The 18,662-nt window shown below is 45.7% G+C and overlaps 4 protein-coding genes across 5 annotated transcripts; 3 read left to right on the plus strand and 1 right to left on the minus strand.

The window, feature by feature from the left end:
- Positions 1-597: 597 nt before the first annotated feature.
- LOC129595131 (uncharacterized) lies at positions 598-6,705 on the plus strand. Its single transcript, XM_055492045.1, has 2 exons — positions 598-1,324; positions 6,128-6,705. Exons 1-2 carry the CDS (start codon positions 781-783, stop codon positions 6,631-6,633), a joined length of 1,050 nt encoding a protein of 349 aa, XP_055348020.1. The 5' UTR covers positions 598-780; the 3' UTR covers positions 6,634-6,705.
- A 1,687-nt stretch (positions 6,706-8,392) lies between these two features.
- LOC129595146 (uncharacterized) lies at positions 8,393-11,388 on the plus strand. 2 transcript variants are annotated; one of them, XM_055492063.1, is made up of 5 exons: positions 8,393-8,512; positions 9,298-9,652; positions 9,767-9,784; positions 9,985-10,219; positions 10,588-11,388. In XM_055492063.1, exons 2-5 carry the CDS (start codon positions 9,339-9,341, stop codon positions 11,209-11,211), a joined length of 1,191 nt encoding a protein of 396 aa, XP_055348038.1. In that variant the 5' UTR covers positions 8,393-8,512; positions 9,298-9,338; the 3' UTR covers positions 11,212-11,388. The 2 variants fall into 2 exon arrangements, with proteins under 2 accessions (XP_055348038.1, XP_055348037.1); XM_055492062.1 differs by lacking the exon at positions 8,393-8,512 and having other exon boundaries at positions 9,253-9,652; positions 9,767-9,898.
- A 578-nt stretch (positions 11,389-11,966) lies between these two features.
- Positions 11,967-13,463, plus strand: LOC129595144 (uncharacterized). Its single transcript, XM_055492060.1, has 4 exons — positions 11,967-12,112; positions 12,490-12,706; positions 12,775-12,833; positions 12,928-13,463. Exons 1-4 carry the CDS (start codon positions 12,059-12,061, stop codon positions 13,225-13,227), a joined length of 630 nt encoding a protein of 209 aa, XP_055348035.1. The 5' UTR covers positions 11,967-12,058; the 3' UTR covers positions 13,228-13,463.
- Positions 13,464-14,476: 1,013 nt separating this feature from the next.
- LOC129595115 (uncharacterized protein K02A2.6-like) lies at positions 14,477-18,201 on the minus strand. Its single transcript, XM_055492029.1, has 2 exons — positions 15,199-18,201; positions 14,477-15,139 (listed from the first exon to the last, which is right to left on the minus strand). The coding sequence occupies exons 1-2, from the start codon at positions 18,199-18,201 to the stop codon at positions 14,477-14,479; spliced, it is 3,666 nt and encodes a 1,221-aa protein (XP_055348004.1).
- Positions 18,202-18,662: the final 461 nt, after the last annotated feature.

Below are 18,662 nucleotides of genomic sequence, written 5' to 3' on the forward strand. Positions count from 1 at the left end.
CTATTAAAATTAGCTAAAGTGTAGATCAACTCACACAAATTCCATCTCCGTAGTGTTGCCATCCTTCAGCTCCCGCTCCACCATAACTCCCCTTGCCCGGAAATACGCCCGCTCGTCAGGGAATATCAAACACTCCGTTTTTATAGTTACGACTTACGAACATACAATGCAATTATCGAGATAGTGATGTGCAATCGAAACCACATCTTCAAACAGGAAGTAGAAACCGTAATAATGGTTACCATCATTCTACAAATATCTGCATATCAGTGCTTTATGGACATTGAGAAGCTCACGTAGTATGTTGAGATGACCATCTATCACTGCATGCCGCATTTACGGACCACACTTCATTACTCCCACTGATTGTAGGGAGAAACTACATAACAGTGTAGAGCGAAGTACGGTTTACCGGGTGCTTTATATTCTGCAGTTACTACGAGTGCTGCAATGGGAGCGCGCACATCCGTTGAGAGATGCAGTTTAAAACTATCGATTTTTTTCGACCGCCAAGCAGCATCGATCCAACGCGATTGTGAAAGTCAGAGATGTACTGTACGAGTGCGATGCGTAGTGTAGGGAACCTTCTGACGCTAATCTTATTTTCAAAAAAACCAACGTTAAAATATGGACTGTATCTGCTGTACATCAAAGTGATCAAACTGACAAAATTTATACAGTGTTGTCCAAGTAAACACGATCACGACCTGCTTTCCGTTTTATCTGCGGTTATTTCTTCGTATATCTATTCTGAAGATATTATATAATTAATTTAAAACCATGTACGACTTCCCATCATATAATGCAGCACCTGGGCCCAGCCGACAGCACGACGATCCCCCGTCGTACAAAGAAGTGATGAGGACGGCCGACAGCGAGGAGAAGATATCACTTGAACCAACGGCCCCTGATGACGAAAAGATATCGCTGAAAGCGTACCATGAGCCTATCATCACCCAGCCGTCAACCAGTACCGATGTTATCTTGGAGATCGAAGATGCTACTGAGCCGGATGACCGCGAACCCACATGTAATGCCAAATGCTTCCGTTGCCGCATATTTATCATCTTCATGATAGGTTTCGGTATCTTTTTGTGTTCCTGGGACGCCGATTACCGTCGGTACCGCGCAAGCGACGAGTATAATCGAGAGGACGTACCGGAGGGCCTCGACAGTGCGGCCTCCACACGGGGAGCACTCGGTGGAGTTATATTGGCTGTCGGTGTGATCTGCTATCTTGTTGATGCCATAACAGCTAATTTTGCGAAAATTGTCTGCTTTGATTCCAACCGCTTGGAAAACCATTTAGAAACAGTTAAAAAAGGTAACATACTGTACAAGACATACGTTATACAGGTTTCAGTATGCTCTAACACAGCGTAGTTGCCACTTGCAGCCAAAAGAAATTACGTAAATAGTGAAGCAGTGAACTACCTTTTTTTAAATCAATGTTGAAACGATTCTACTGAAGCAGTTCAGCTCCAAATACTTACTCGACGTGTGGATGAAGCTTCTTCTGTTCTACTTCCAAACTACTCTCTGCGCCGCCGCTTTAGCTTATGCGTGCGTTGCATTTGATCAATTGGTTCGATTTAATCACAATTCGAAAGGGATCGGTTTGTAATTAACCAGTGGCGAATCTAGGCGGGTTCCGGAGGGGGGGGCCAGAGAACTCACACCAAAGGGGGGAGTATTCTCTCGCTTTTTCGGCGACCTCCGCCGTGAAAAATACCGCAATGTACCCTCCTCTTGCGAATTTTTTTGACGTCCGGGTTACGGGGGGCCATGGCTGCTCTGGCACCCACCCCCCTAGACGCGCCACTGTAATTAACCTTTTGGTACACCGCCGCGCGTTTACAATTTTGGAATCATTTTTCATCGATATCTCCCAAACCGAACGTTTCGCGCACAAACGGTTTTCACACCAGTGTATACAAATCATGTGGCGTTAGAATGTCATAAAGCTATGCAACAAAGTGTTTGAGAGTGCGCGAAAGTGGAAGTTGTAGCACACGTAACCAAATTGGTATCTGGTACCAACACATTTTTTTAGTGGTTAGGTCAGCTTCTATGGCACATAAACGTAAACCGGAGAAATGATTTATCGCATTCTGTGCCAAACGTTGAAGAAATCCCCAACACATTCTACATCATGGGCCGAATTTTGTTTATTTGGCAAATAGGCAATAAAAAATAAATTATTGCGGTTAATATACACGCCAGGGGAAGTAGATAAACAAGCGTAGCATGTCAGAAACAAATAAGAAGGGCATATCCTTAACAACTGCAGCACGAAAGAAAAGAACGTTAGGGAGAGCGAGGTTTATCTGCAGAAATCCTCCCACACTCGTACAAAATCAAGAAACAAACGAACGTGTCACTATTCGTTTACTGAACCAGATCCATCACAGTCAACGCCTTCCCACGTTGCATATGAACGATTTTGATTTTTATACGATGCATGGAATACCAGTACCGAGCGTCACCATATCCAGTATCCCAGATGTATCCATTAAAGGTTCTGGATTTCACAAGGTCCAGGAATGATTTGATCGGGTGAATTTCTTCACGGTCGGCCTGGGAAATGCCCACCGTGGTGTCCTTGAGAATCAGCCGGTCACACACCGCGCTCCAGCGTACGGACAGTTCCGCTCGACACTTCCCATCGCCCAGCAGGGAGAACTTCCAGATGCGGAACGACGCCACCACGACTCGCGACAGGTGGCGGTTGTCCAGCGCCAGCACGTCCGCCACAATGTGGAGCGGGCTGGCGCGGTGCACTCTAGAGGCCGTTTCTTCTTCGGTGCTCGTGATAATCAGTGTCCGGGTGGCGGCCGTGACCATCTTGTGGACGATGCAGGCCACCGTTTGATGGCTGTAATGGTTGGCTTTGATCCGCACACACACGGCGAGCGCAGGGCACTGGAGAACCCGGTGCCACGCGTAGCATGTCCGACCGGTCTGGACGCGTTCCGCAGTGTTCAAGAAAGAGAAGATCTCCGCCATCAACTCTACAGGCAGATGAAGGATGTGATTCCGGCCCTTCGGCCCAATCGTTACAGCCATCCCGGGATGCTGTAATTAAAACGCAAGTGGACAATTTTAAGTACCGTGATCCTCGTTAACTAGCGCATCGCCTAACCGCAACGTCTTGCATTGCCGGTAACAGCATACGCTGACAAGCGTTAATGAATCGGTTCCTTGCAGAATTAAGAATAAAATTTTTTCATTCAAGAATCTGCGACAAATTAAGAAGCGTTTCCTAATTCTACAACAATCCGGTACAAAGTGCCGTACTTTCAAAATGTATGCAAAATCTTACTTAAGCTTTACTTTTTATTCAAAAGCGATTAGCAGGAAACGCGATTAGCAGGAAACGCTTTTCTACCTTATGAGTTATGACTTATGAAGAACTGTGCAGGAAACGTACCCTGTTTGAAGCTTCGCCACTATCGTCATCAGGACGCAATCTCTTCACTCCACGAGGGCAGATAGTATTACCGATGCGGGAAAAATACACTGCCTGCATTCAGATTAAATATATATAAACTAAATATATATTTAAATATATTCAATAAATAAATTAAATATATATTTATGAATGCAAAACGCAAACAGAATCTTCAGGAGAAGCTTACGGATTCTTGTGCGACCAGCCACGCTACTTCCTTCGATGGCGCGAGACAAACCATGGTGTTGTCAACAACAGCCACCGCAATCGTGTTCGTCATGCGACTCCAGTTGGTTTGATATACTATAATTATACCGGGCGCGACCTACTGACCTACTTTTAAGCGTTTTATATGCAACTTTTCTTCCTGAATCCAAAAACGTTGGTCCCGACTGAGGAAACTCAAACCTTCCAGAGTTACAGACAAAAACAGAAAACCCGGCGCAACTCACAAATACTGCGTACTCACTGTGTTATTACATACGCTAAACAGCGAAACACAAAAACTGAAACAAAATCGCTTTCAAAACAACCTAAGAAACCTGAGAAACCTAAGAAACGTAAGAATAACGTAAGAAACCTAAGAAACCTGAGAAACCTAAGAAACCTGAGAAACCTAAGAAACCTAAGAAACCCAAGAAACCTGAGAAACCTAAGAAACCTAAGAAACCTGAGAAACCTAAGAAACCTAAGAAACCTAAGAAACCTAAGAAACCTAAGAAACCTGAGGAATCTAAAAAACGTAGGAATAACCTAGGAAACCTAAGAAACCTGAGAATCCTAAGAAACCTGAGAAACCTAAAAAACCTAAGACACCTAAGAAACCTAAGAAACCTAAGAAACCTGAGAAACCTAAGAAACCTAAGAAACCTAAGAAACCTAAGAAACATAAGAAACCTAAGAAACCTAAGAAACCTAAGAAACCTAAGAAACCTAAGAAACCTAAGAAACCTGAGGAATCTAAAAAACGTAAGAATAACCTAGGAAACCTAAGAAACCTGAGAAACCTGAGAAACCTAAGAAACCTGAGAAACCTAAGAAACCTGAGAAACCTAAGAAACCTGAGAAACCTAAGAAACCTAAGAAACCTGAGAAACCTAAGAAACCTAAGAAACCTAAGAAACCTAAGAAACCTAAGAAACCTAAGAAACCTAAGAAACCTAAGAAACCTAAGAATAACCTATGAAACCAAAGAACATTAAAAAGTTAAAAGAAATCTACGAGTTAGAAATAAAACAAAATTAAAGCTGGTGCGGTCTGGCTAACCGCTCCTCGAACGACAGCTACTGGCTGCTACACCAAACGCATGGACAGACTTGCTTGAGTGCACTGCCAGAGCATAACATTGCTTGATTTGCATTTTCTGAAAACTTTTTTTTCAAGAATTGTTTTGGGTTTTCCTCACTCAAAACACATATAAATATAGTTAAAAAACATTTCTATGCGTGTTTCAATCAAAAACGGTCAAATCGGCTGCGCCCGGTAAAATACGATATCATCGTTGGTTTTGAAGTCCGGCCGCTGCGTCACCGCCAACAGCGCCGGCAATGTCGTCAGCTGGACCGTGCAGCGCTGGAACGGATTCTTCTTGGCCTGGGTATCCCAATGGCACGCTGGCATCTCCCGCGCCGGCTGCACATGACTCCATCCGACGACATCCCGCAGCGCATCACCATTCGGTACGCGAATCTCCACGAAAGCGTACGAATAAAAGAAGTCCGAGTGAGGCTCCCCGCCGGCCAGAATCGTGGCGCGGTGCCAGTACCACGACTCACTGGGGGCCGCCTGATACAGCACTTGGACAGCGTCCCCAACAGTCAGGCGGGATCGCCCCGAGAGCTGACCCTGGACAATGTTGGCGAAAGGAATGAAATCGGCGTGATGCTGAGGACAGTCGAAGTTGACAATCAGACCGTCCTTGCCACGGACATCAACAACCAGTCCATGACGAACTCGTCCCGCGTCGTCCCGGACGTCGACGGCACCGTACCGCCAAATATCCTTTCTGAACATTTTTTTGAATCGACAATTTTATCAACCCCAGCACGCTTAAAAGTGCTTAAAAGTTCAAAGAGTTCGAACTGGTGGACCTATCAGGAAAGTGAAAATAAAGTGCACCATTCGGACGGCCGTCATGGGATTGCACTGAGCGGTTTTAATACTGACGTGGCTATTCTGTGCTGTATTTGCTGCAAAATAGCCGTCCAGCTATTTTAGCCCACATAGTCGGGTAAAATAGCCACCCGGCTTTACAACGGCCAATGGACGTCATGAAGATGCCCTGCACGATTGGGCTGATATGAACAGCCCGTTAGCCGCAACTGGGAGGGCTGGAAATCTGGTTTGGCGTTAAACAGACGCAAAAAGCTGTTACGCATCTTCTTCCAACTTGGAAGAGACGTAAGGTCATCAATGCAGCAAAGACTGCGATTCATGACGAAACACGGGCTCCCTTTATTGGACGCTTATAACGTCCCGTCTGCAAAAAACTACACTGGAGTCTGATTTAGAAACACAATAATAAAAGAAAGCCGGGCTTTTATTAGATCTCCCCTCAGCGGTCATGCTAAAGTCATAGCAAGCAGATCAGTACAGCAAGTAATAACTTGAACACTTATACTGATTGGACAACATTTCTTCCAATCTAACAATTATTCGAAATTGTCTTTTTTGCAGGCAAACCGAAACTGACGTGGCACATGAAGTGCTTCCATCGCGACACTGGCACCGTCATTATCAACGACCCGGAAGCCGGTCCGCGGACCGAAACCAAGAACGATATCCTCCCGACCTGGAGTGGCACACAGGAATTCCATTTCACCTCCTGGTCGGACGAGACAGAGGACCAGACCGACAAAATGTGCGGCATCAGCCAGATAACCTTCCATAAGACCTTCGTTTTTGCTAATGCGACGACCCAAGAGTCGTACAACGCTCAGAAGCAGGCGTTTATTAATGCCAACAAGGATCGCGATACGGAATACTCCATTCAGGATATCTTTGAGATTGAGGGCTATCAACGGAAGCTGACGGCGGTGTCGTCGTGTAGTGGTTGTTGCTGCTGCTGCTGCACGTATCTGTTCGTGGTATCGTCCTTTCTCTTGTATCCCTGGTTATGTTGCTGGTCGTTTTGTTGTTCGGTGCCTGTGGAATATACTCACACTGTTAAGTTATCGGTGTAAAATTCGACGTGATATTTGCTAATGTCCGTTCTTCCTGGCAAGTTTGAATTCACTAGAGTAGGTACTGCAAATTGTCACTAGATTTTGTATCTGTATAACTCTTCCATAGCAAATTATATGCAGACGGATTGCATCTCCCGTTGTGCCGCCTATCTTACTCATTGATTTCGTTATAATTTGTGCATGTAGAAAATAATGTGTTGCATGTTAATAGAATTACACACATAATCACACGACTTTACGGGATGCGAGCTTTCGGAGCAGACATAATCATATTTGCAAGAACAGAAGTACAGTGGTAGGACGTACTGATTTTAATTCGTAAGCCACAGACAGCATTTGCCCAGTGAAAAACGTATTATATGGCTAGCAAAAAGCGTGTCGTTTGCGACGAAAAGCGGCTTCAACGTCACCTCATTAGTCACGGCAAGAGATCAGACATCCAAAATTCAAAGCTGAAATTTCATTGCAATTATTTGCATCGAATTTACCAAAGTTGTGTATCGCTGCCATATTTTTCTATTTAAACTGCGAAATGACAGACCAATTTCTGATTGTTATGCCATGGAAGCACTCCGTGTTTGCATCGGTTTGGCTGATGTGTACGTCGAATTACGAACCATCGGCGTCGATTAGGACTCACTCATGGTTTATGAATATTTCGAACGACTCCCTGGCACTGAACCGTACTAAACCACTGAAATCGAATCGCAGGACAGAGTCCAGCGGCGCAAACAAACAGAAGTTATGTAATAATATGTTTCAGTTTGCAAATTGTAATGATGTATCTGCATTTAAGGATAATACCGTATACGGCTATACTTAGCACGCGTTTCCATATTAATCACGAAGCAGACCTGAGAGTTTTTTATTACACATACACAAACGAGGAATAAGTTTTTGCGCTTCATTGTATACGATTCTGAAAATAGGATGTTCACTAATTACTTATAAATTATAATTGCTCTTGCCAGTGGCTACTCGTCGAAGCCGACTGGTGGACAAAGAGCCTTAAAGCTTCTTCGGCTCACGTACGGTTAATACGAAGTGTGTCTCACCATCTACAGTACATACACAGGTTAGCATACGTACTGTATATCTATATGTCCACATTATTTTCATTTCCGGGAGACATTTTCATTGTTGTGTATTATCGTCGGACGTACAACCAAGTGTCATTAAGCAGCTAGATTCTAAAGCGAGCTGCAAAAAAAACGCAGTCCTCCATAAGTGGAGAGCGGTAGCACTGAGACAACGAAAGAATGGCCAGCGGAAGTACCTACTGCCTTTTCTTATGGTCACGGCTATTAACCATTAAAATTTAAGTAGTAAAATCACGAGAAACCTTTAGCTATACATTGTCCAAACTAGCTTCAGCAAGAATTAGAATAGCCGGCTTAATCACCGGGAAAAGGGACAACGTTATTCTGGACGGGCACTGTAGAATCTTATTGGCACAGTAAATCATATCAGTCGGGAGCACAATTAATTAGGTATATTTATTTATAAGAATACCGCAGACCGAAACAACGCAAATGCTGCATTGTACCTCGCAGTAAAGTAACCCGCTGGCAGTAAACCAAACCTGATATTCGGCTTGAAGCATGATTTTATCAAGTTCCTCTAGTTCCTATTAAGGTAGCAATCCAAATTTTTGACTTCAAGTAGTACATATATGTAATCGGACATTTTCTGCATAGTAAAATTATATTTTGGATATGTTCTGAGTGGGCTTTCGTTCACTTAGCATTACTCCGATAATCTCATTACAAAATATCAGGAAAATGAAACTGCAGCGTTGATTTGATAGGGAAAGACATTTTTTTAATGTGGATAAAATATTTTTGTGATAGATGAGCTGTGAACAGGATTTGCACAGGTAAGAGCTTGATGCGCGCAGCTTCAGTGTTTTAGTTATGCCGCTTGTATTTTGGTGTATTTTCACCTTTTATTTAGAAAATCTGGTTTTATTCGCTGTCTGTAAAACATATGCACATAAGGTCAAGCATTTAACTAACAACTGTAAGCGGTCCCGTTTGGTTACAATTTTAATCTCGGACAATTTCATGCGGATATTTATTAATAGAAATACTAGAATAGAATACTAGGCAGACAACAAAAATACTAGGTAGACGACAAAAATACTCCTCTTAGAATACTAGGCAGACGACAAAAAAGAGATATTTTAAGGAATAAAAATATCTGTATTAGAATTCTAAGAATTCTGGAATTTTTGGCTATAATATTATTCTACTGTAATTTGTGTTCTACTGAAATCTAAGTGCAAACGAACAAAAATCGAGCAGAACGAAAAACTGTCTCAATACTTTTATTACCTAATTTAGTAATTTGACACTTCTGCACGCGCCGCCCGGACATTTGGGGCAGAACGTGTTTGTAAAACAAACAAATTCTATGCGCTTGATTTATTAGAGCGCAATGCCCTTTCGTTACATTTATAATACCAACCTTACCAGGCGACTGCTTTGATATTGTTGTATTTCAGGATAAATCTTATTTTCTTCTCAGCTGTTGTCCATCAGAGATACTGTACTTGGAAGCACGTATAAGCTATAACCTATACCGATACGCGAAACTTCACATTCTGAAAGTCATTGACAGCATAATATTATGAGTTAAATCGTTACTACACAACGCTCCTAGGTGCAGGAGAAAGAAAAGTGGCTCATCGGAACCAATACGTCATGGCCGAAAACCTGCGTATATATTTGCTGAACACAACCTTGGCTAGCATCGATCAGGAAACGACCTTAAATTTCACGTCGAACATGTCAGACGTTTCTGAAACCGAATGGCAAAAATATGTTCCAGGAACGGGTGCATGGAGCGCCAGTGCTTCGGCAAAAGCCAATTTATTCTACATTGTTTGCTATCCGATTCTGTTGGCGCTGTGCACAATTGGAAACAGCCTGAATTTAACAGTTCTCTTTAGCGAAAAACGGAAGACCAGCACTAATTGCTACATGACCGCCATGGCGGTTGGAGATCTTGTTTATGTGTCAGTTATGAATTTAGCACACAAGTCATAAAACCAATTTCGAATAAGGCAGATATCAATAGCTTTTAAATATATTAGTGCAAATGTAGATGTATGTTTTCTCTTTTCCGTTAGGTGGGCACGGTTGTTGAGGTATAACACATTTGCCAGTAGGATTACGAAGATTTCGTATAACCACAACGCATCTGACGCCGTATATCCGTTTGTGTATTATGCACAAAAATGGAGCACGTGCTTCAGTGACTGGTATTGTGGTTTGCAGTTATCCCGTTATCATATTTTCGTCATGCAAGTTAACCTTTAATGACCTCACATGTGTCTTTGTCTTGCAGGGTCCTGATCGCATTTTCCCTGGAACGCCTTGCGGTCGTTTTCCGTCCACTGCAGACTAGGTGGCTGGTGCGGCCTTTAACGGCGCGTTGTGTAATAGTTGGTCTGTTCATTTTGGCGGGAATTTTGCACGCCGAGCGCTTTGTCACAGAGCATATTCGCTATATCAATAATGGACTTCCGGATGCTATTCTGAAGTGGCTACTTCCGTGGACGGATACCATAGACATTATAGACGTAGGTCGTGGCGGCTGGTTTGCTGTACTTGAGTGTAGTCCTATGTGGAAACTGATTATAGAACCGCCAGTACGTACTCATAGCAGCGTACTCTGCAGTCTGCACTTCTACTTATGTTGTGGTATAGCTCCACCCATTCGCCTAATGAGCTTACCCTAATTCACTGGTGGTCATGGAACACTACCACGACAGAATCACCCTTAATCAAGATTTGCTAGCGATATTAACAAATACGTTACCATAGTTTGCATAGGGCCATATAGAAGTATAGCAGATACTGTTGCTGTTCAAGGCTCGAGCCAGTTTTATTTGAAGTTCTTTCACGCTTGAAGTCACACTACACTAATTTGTGCAATGTTGCTTTCCAGACAATAGTAATTCTGGGAAATTTTTTTGGTGTGTTGCTGATCGACAGCTTTCTAATCGCGGCCATCAAACGACAAGAGAATTCGGCGGTCGGTAAAATGCGCTCGATTCAGGCTACCAAGTCCACAACACAGAGCCGCAACAGCAATATCGTCCTGCTGGCCGACGTGGGACTGTACCTCTTCTCCTCCTTTCCCAACATCGTATACACCTGTTTATTGGAGGCGGACAACTATCAAATGTTCTACTTTCACGTAACCGCACAAATTGCCGGCAATCGCATTTGCACCATCTTACAACTGTGTAACTATTCACTGCGTTTCTTTCTCTACTTGATGGTCAGTCAAAAATACCGAAACGATTTCGTTAAAGTCTTTGGCCCTCTTTGTTGTCCTGCGTGGACTCAAGAACACTGGAAATCCTTGCGTGCATTTATGGGCAGTTGGCTCAGAGGAAAAGGTTCCGTAACACCTAGCAAGTTGTCCCCTACATTGGATAACAAATCCAACGGACACCCTTCTTCTAAGAAAAATCTAGAAAGCTCATTAAGCACGGCAACGGTTACAATGGAAATGGACGAAATGCCAAATGACAGCATCCCCTGGGCGACAGTAATCAAAACCTAGAGCAATTAAAACTGTTAATTAGGGATCGTCTTACCATTAGTCACTGTCGCGTCACGCTTGATCATAATCAGTTAAATTATATTTTACCGAAATCCTAAAATTCTTGTTTTAATTTGTTTCAACAGTTCTGTTGATGCATATTATGCGTATGTTAATAATAAAATTAGTAGTCGTAGACTCGTATTAAGCCTTAGTAATCGAAGCAGATGTACAAAAGTGCTGTGTAACTCGCAAAAATATTCTGTGTTCGCGGTTATCGAACAAACGAATTTGCCAGGCGTGATAAGCATTTTCGACTTTCTTGCCGCACAAGCTAACAGATAGAGACCTCCGTAAGCCCTGGTCATGATTTTGTTTTCGCTTAACAACGATAAGCTAAAATAACGTTACCAAATTTATATATCGACAACTTATATATAACTTTATAATTATACCTTCTCATGATGCAGGAAAGTTATTCAAGTAAAGTAAAGCAAAAGTTGGTAAAGCTGGAAAAGGCATGATCGACAGGTGCACGCGCCGGCCATGAACATCAGCGCATCCGGAGTCCAGCCTCCACCAGCGACGCGTTGTTAGTGTTACGGACTCGACCGTCAAATTACAGTAATTAGCAATAATTTGACGGTCGAGAAATTTCGCTCGTTGACAAACAGACGAATGGATGTTAACTGTTCCGATGACTTAAATTAATTGCCGTTTCGAACTAGGTGACTATTAAAATGCCCTAATGAGAAATAAACGCAGACTTACTGTATACAAGGCCACTTTGATTGCGCTATTTTTTTTCAGCTTAAAGAACAGTGTTGGTATTTAGCGTTTGAATACGATTGTTTAACAATAAGTTACAATGAAATCATTCGTTATCTTTATGGCTTTTATAGCATCATCCTTTTCCCGCCAGGTAAGCGATATCAATAGCCTGAACTATTGGTATTTACTACGATGTAGAACGCTCATTACAGTATTCCCAAATCTGAAAAACATTTTCCATCAACAGTTTCAGTTTCAAAAAAATATTTTTTTTACTGATTAATGTAATGGCATACCGGGACCCTTATGCGACTTTGCTCTTATTTAACTAGAGTAGTGAATGTAAACAGTGAATATATATATTATTTAAATAACACACAAGAAATAAATACAACAGCGAGAAACTAACAACTATGCAAATTCTTAAGTTTTCTGTTCTTCTCTAATTACAAATTGTCTCTGATAATTTATAAATCTTCATTAGTATTTTTGCTGATGATGAACCAAAAATTGTGCGCTATCCTGTAGGTTAAGCGGGACGCCGGTGATCAAAATCCCAAGGTATGGGATGCCTTAGCCCAGAACAGCGGACGCGGACAACTGTCTGCTGAAGATACGCTCAATTTGTATATTAACGCCAAGGCTGGCCAGGATTACCCGAACTTTAGCGAAGCTCCCGCTGGTAATTTTGACTGTGGATCGGTTAAACCTGGATTTTACGCCGATGTTGATTATCAATGCCAAGGTCAGCGCTTTGAACCGGCATACTATTAGACTGTGGTATGCGGTAACTGAAACTTACTGTAATGGCAGTTGTCCGACGATGCGATATCAACGGTAACCAAACGGCTTATTTGTGCCCCAACATGACGGTATGCTCGACGCCGATAACCGCATTAGAATAGCAAAACACAGAAACAATCTACAGGGGATATTTATTCTTATTTATTACTAAGCCTTGTTTAGATTTTCAACCAGATTACACTGGTCTGCGACTGGTTCTACCATGTCGACTGCAATCAAGCGCCAAAGTGGTACGACTACTCCAACAGCCGTTTGTACCAGGGCGGCGATGTGACGCTGCTGGATAATCAAGACCAGATCGGCGAAGAGGAGCTGATGAAAGGAATGCTTCCCAGCTCCAAGCATAAGGAGGAGGAAAATACAGCTACCACTACAACTACCACCACAACTAAAGAACCGGTCACTAAATTACCGTTCACACTTCCTCGACCAACTTTTAGAGCTCCGTCTGAAAGAGCCTAAACAAAACGGAAAGGAGCTGTATGGTCAAGCAGCGAACAGCAATTTTATGATTTTCAAGTAAAGGGAGTGTTCATAATTAGATTGCTTAGTTTTGTACAATTGCTCTGTACGTTATGCATTCTTTTTAAGCAATAGCCACTCAACAGGCGTAGCATTACTTGTAGTGAAAGTTAAACCCGAATACTGTTTGAAGATATCTGTAGATTCTTATGACCTTGAAATGCGTCACCTATAAACCCGAGCCAAAAACTCTTTCCGGGCCTACTGTTAGTTACTGTTAGTTCGGTTTACTGTAGTTTATTTCCGAGCAGAAAAACCTTTCGGCGCTCTAGTCGCGTCATTATACATGAGCCTTTAAACAAGAGTTTTCAATTGGAGGATAGACGCCAAACTCAATTTCTCCATCGCTTGTAATCTATCCAAAGGTAGCCTTTCCGATCCTCCGCCGCTCTCTCCGGTGTCTGTATAGTTGTACTGGTGTAATAAATTCAAAGTAAGTTTAAGCATAACACAATGCAATCGCCGTTAAGGTGCCGATTGTTGTACTTATACAAAAATGTTGTAGTTTTACTCCCGGGAAGATTTTGCATGACAGAAATGACGTGTTGTATGTTACTAAAATTAAAATAGCTATTCCCATCACCATGGCACCACCTTTTGCTATTCCCAGCTTCTGATGCATGTGCTTTCAACTAAGCTATTGAATTTTCTTAAAGAGGCAAAAATTGGTTACGAGTGCTGCGTTTTCGCCATTGCTTTTGCTGTCGAAATCATTACAGTAACATTCGTATGTTAATGCTAAATACCGGAAGAAAGAATCAAAATTCAGAAATAAAAGATGTGAGAACATTTGCCGAAAGTTGCAACACGGAGAAGTAGCTCCTAAGTTCTAGAACTTTTCCGGTGGGCGGAATGACAGAGACGGCGCACGAATAAATCTCGTGAAATCAGCCAAAAGGGTTTTTGAAATCAAATTCCGGATCAACCCTTTCAAAGCTTCTGTAATTCAATCATGTTTCCGCAAGGGCAATGTGTCTTTTGAAACAGCGCTGACCGCAGAACTCGTCTAGCGCATTCAGTATACTGTCGTGAATTACTAGTTTATTGGCGAGCTCGCTATCGCATACTGACTCAGCATATCGAACTGCATCAGCTGACAATACATAAACATAACAGTCGTTGCTACGTGCTACATCTCCCCCAGTGGGTTGCCCACTCATAAAACCATCAACAAAATAAAAAAGAAATATTACATTTCATTTATCAACAGTTTTGGGGCTTTTCCGGCGTTCGTTCTTCCAGTTCTGCGTAATTCCTCCGGTGGCTGTGCAGGCTTCGCAGCTTTCGGTGGTTTCACCTTACCGGATGGTAGAACTGTCGGCTGTACCTTTGGCGGCGCGACTGGTGCCGTCAGCGTCAGTTCCTGTGTGATGGGCGGAAAAGTTGGCTTCACTTCCGGCTGTACCATCACCTCGGGCTGTGGTTTAACCTCCGATTGCGGCTGCGTTGGTGACGTCGGCGTGCGCGCTCTGGCAGGCGAGACCGTCTTCTCCATTACTTTCGTCGGAGGAAATGTTACCGATGTCTCCACGGCCGTTTGACCATTCCCGGTATCTGCTTCCGTGTGTTCCGGCGTCTCCAACCAAAATCGAGGGCGTATTTGGTTTGCATGTCGCCTCCACAGCAGATCGCTCACTTGCACCTCCCAAATCAGCCGGCTTTCGCGCTTAATCAGCTTGCCACTGATCCAGTCCACTGCACGGCTTGGGCGATAGTCTCGCACCAGGACCAAATCACCCAACCGGAAGTCTTTCTTCCTTGTGTGCTGGTCGAAGTTTCGGCGGTGGCGCTCCCTGTTCTTTTCTGCCGTGGTCAGCAGCACAGGGACTAGCAGATCCAGCGTCGAGCGCATCTTCCGACCCAGAAACAGCTCGGCTGGCGTTTTCCCAGTCGTTGCGTGAGGCGCGTTACGGTAGCGCCAGAGGAACTCCTCAGCGCAACCGGCAGGCGCTTTTGGTCGGCCATGAGCTTGGAGACGCCGTCCTTCACCGTCTGGACGTAGCGTTCCGCTTGGCCATTCGATTGGGGATGTCCCGGTGGCGTCCGAAAATGCCTAATGCCGTATTGCTGGCAGAATTCGCTGAACTGCTCGGACGTGAACTGTGTGCCGTTGTCTGACACTATCTCAGTACATGGCCCGTAGTGGCTGAACATGTCCAGCAAAGCCTCAATCACTGCGTCCGTGGTTGCATGTCGCATCGAGACCACTTCCGGCCACTTGGACATGCCGTCGACCACGACGAACAACATCGTGCCATGGAACGGTCCGGCGAAGTCAACATGGAGTCGTCTCCATGGTCCGACGGGCACTGGCCACTGTGACAGCGGGACCTTCGCCGTTTCTCCAGCACGTTCAGTGCATATACGGCACGCTTTGGACACCCGCTCCACGTCCCGGTCCATGGACGGCCACCAACAGTACCCGCGGGCTTCACCCTTCATCTTTGCCGCTCCAAGGTGGCTTTCATGCAGGTACGACAGTATCTGCGCTTGCAGCTTCTTCGGAATCACCGTCCGGGTGCCCCAGCACAGACACCCGTTCACTGTCACCAGTTCACTTTCTAGCCGCTTATACGGTCGCAGCCCTTCTCTCACGACGCTCGGCCATCCAGTCTGGACGTAATCCAGAACGATGCTGAGCTCCGCATCGGCGCAAGTCTCCTTTGCCACAGTTTCTACCGACACTGGTAACCGTCCCGCGTTCTCCGTGTGCACAGCATTGACTATGCTGTCCATTCCCAGGTTACCCAACTCGGTCAGCTCCGTGGAATGCAGTGGTAATCTGCTTAACCCGTCCGCCTGGCCAAACTCTTCTGTTCGCCTATACTCGATGGCAAAACTGTACGCCATCAGCATCAACGCCCAGCGCTGAAGGCGGTTCGCGGTCACCACCGGTATCCCTTTTCGGCCTCCAAACACGCTCAGCAGCGGCTTGTGGTCCGTCAGCAGGGTGAATTCCCTCCCAGCAATATACTGGTGGAATTTCTTGCACCCGAAGACCAGGGCGAGAGCTTCCTTCTCAATCTGCCCATATCTGGTCTCGGCGGCGTTAAGGCTCCGGGATGCGTGCGCAATCGGTCTTTCCGTACCGTCCGGGAACCGATGACACAGCACCGCTCCAATGCCGTACTGCGATGCGTCGGCTGCTACAATCAGCGGCATCGCCGGGTCGTAATGCACCAAGAACGTGGCTCGGGCAATCTCCTGCTTCAGCTCCGCAAACTGCTCTTCGCATTGTTTTGACCACGCCCAGGTCACGTCAGCTTTCAGGAGGTTGTGGAATACATGGCACTTCGCTGACAGATTCTTTACGAATTTGGCATAATGGTTGACCATGCCGAGAAATGCGCGCAGTTCACTTACGTTCTTCGGCGGACCCATATCCAGCAACGCCTTCACACGATTTCTCGAAATGTGGCGGCCACGACTGTCCACGATGAAGCCCAAATACTCCACAGACAGCTGCATGAAATGACACTTGCTGCGCTTCAGCGTCAGTCCGTGTTCTGTCAACCGCGCCATGACCTTTTCGAGGTTTCGCAGGTGCTCTTCATCCGTGGCGCCGGTGACGATGATATCGTCCAGGTATATGGCCACGCCTTCGCAACCATGGAGAATCTGCTCCATGATTTGCTGGAATATGCTGGGCCCACTGGCGACGCCGAACGGCAGTCGGTTATACCGAAACAGTCCCTTGTGTGTATTAATCACCACAAGCTGTTTACTGTCGTCGTCCAGTTCCACTTGGGCATACGCCTCGGCGAGATCCAGGGTACTGAATTTCTCTCCGCCGTTTAACTTGGCGAATAATTCGTCAGGCGTTGGGAGCGGATACTTCTGAACGTCTAACGAGTCGTTCAGACCAGTGCTTAGATCGGCACACGTTCGCACATCTCCAGCCCTCTTCAGCGTCCCCACAATGGGCGCCGCCCAATCGGCGTGTTCGACTGGAGTGAGTATGCCGCGCTCCACCAAACGCTCCAGGTCCTTCTCGACCGCCTCTCTGAACGCGAAAGGCACTGTACGGGGTTTGCAGAACACTGGCCGTGCCCCCGATTTCAAATGGAGACGCGCCTTATACCGCTTGCAGTGACCCAACTCATCGCGAAACACTTCCTTGTGCCGGTCGAGGACTTCCTCAAGACTGCTGGCTACGCTGTACACTGCACTGGCCTGCAGGTCGCGTAGGCTCATGTGGCTCAAATCCAAGGCGCGTATCCAGTCGCGGCCGATCACATCGCCACCACGGCCCACTACCACCACCGGCAACTGCTTCCGTACACTAGCGCGTTGTACGTCCACTGTGGCGGTTCCGATCACTGTCAGCGCATGGCCAGTGAAACTCCTCAGCGGCTGCGTATACGGTGACAGTCGCGGCGAACCAATCCTCCTCCACGTCTCCGCCGTGACGATGGTAACGCCCGATCCCGTATCCAGCACTGCTGACACTAGCGTGCCGTTCAACTTCAGCGGTATGCGTATGGACTGGCTGCCAGCAGCTTCCACTGCCAACACGTCGAACTCTTCTTCGACTAGCATTGTGCGTCGTCCGTCTCCACGCTGCTGGTTCTGTCTGGGCGCAGTGCAAATCTTCGCAATGTGACCTTTCTTGTTACAATTGCGGCAGGTGACATCTTTCGCCCAACAGTCTGCCCGGACGTGGCCCGAATTGCCGCAGCCGTAGCACTTCGCACCACTGCTCGCCGCGGCCTGGCCTGCTCCGCCGCCACGCGCTCTCTGTCCCATACCACGACGATTTCCGCGTTGACGATTTTGGCCGCCGCTCCGCCTCAGCCCACCACTGATGCCTGCTACATCCACACCGCCCGGCGCCTTCTTCGCGCTAGCCTGGGATAGCTCGAACTGTTCCGCCAGCTCCAGAGCTTTATCCAGTGTGTCGTAGTCCTTCGACATCAGATGTCGCCTGGTAGCCTCTCCCTGCAGCCCGTTCAAAAGGTCGCTTTCATGTTGTCCTCCAGAACGTCTGCCGGAAAGCTACACAGGATGGCCTTTTTGCGGAGTTTATTTGCGAAATCCAAAAGAGTTTCGCCCGTATCCTGCTTCAGTACAAAGTACTTGGCCCATTCGGTGGATTTCAGTGTCTTCTTCACGTATGCCCTTTCGAGTTTAGCGAGAACTTCTGCGAGTGTCTTGTCGGCTGGATCGTTCGGCAGGCACATAGCGTGTACCATTTCATAGGCTTCCACACCTAATGAATCCAGTAGAACCCGCTTCTGCTCCTCTTCGTCGGTGACCTTCTGGAGTTTAATGAAGTTCTGGTACCGTGACCTCCAAGACATCCACGCCATCTTGTTGGGCTCGAACTTTAACAGGATAGGAAGCGTCGTTTCGTCCGTCATCGTCGTGAATCAGCG

The sequence above is a fragment of the Paramacrobiotus metropolitanus genome, unplaced genomic scaffold (assembly GCF_019649055.1).
Source record: "Paramacrobiotus metropolitanus isolate TYO unplaced genomic scaffold, Prichtersi_v1.0 Parri_scaffold0000074, whole genome shotgun sequence".
NCBI lineage: Eukaryota > Metazoa > Tardigrada > Eutardigrada > Parachela > Macrobiotidae > Paramacrobiotus > Paramacrobiotus metropolitanus.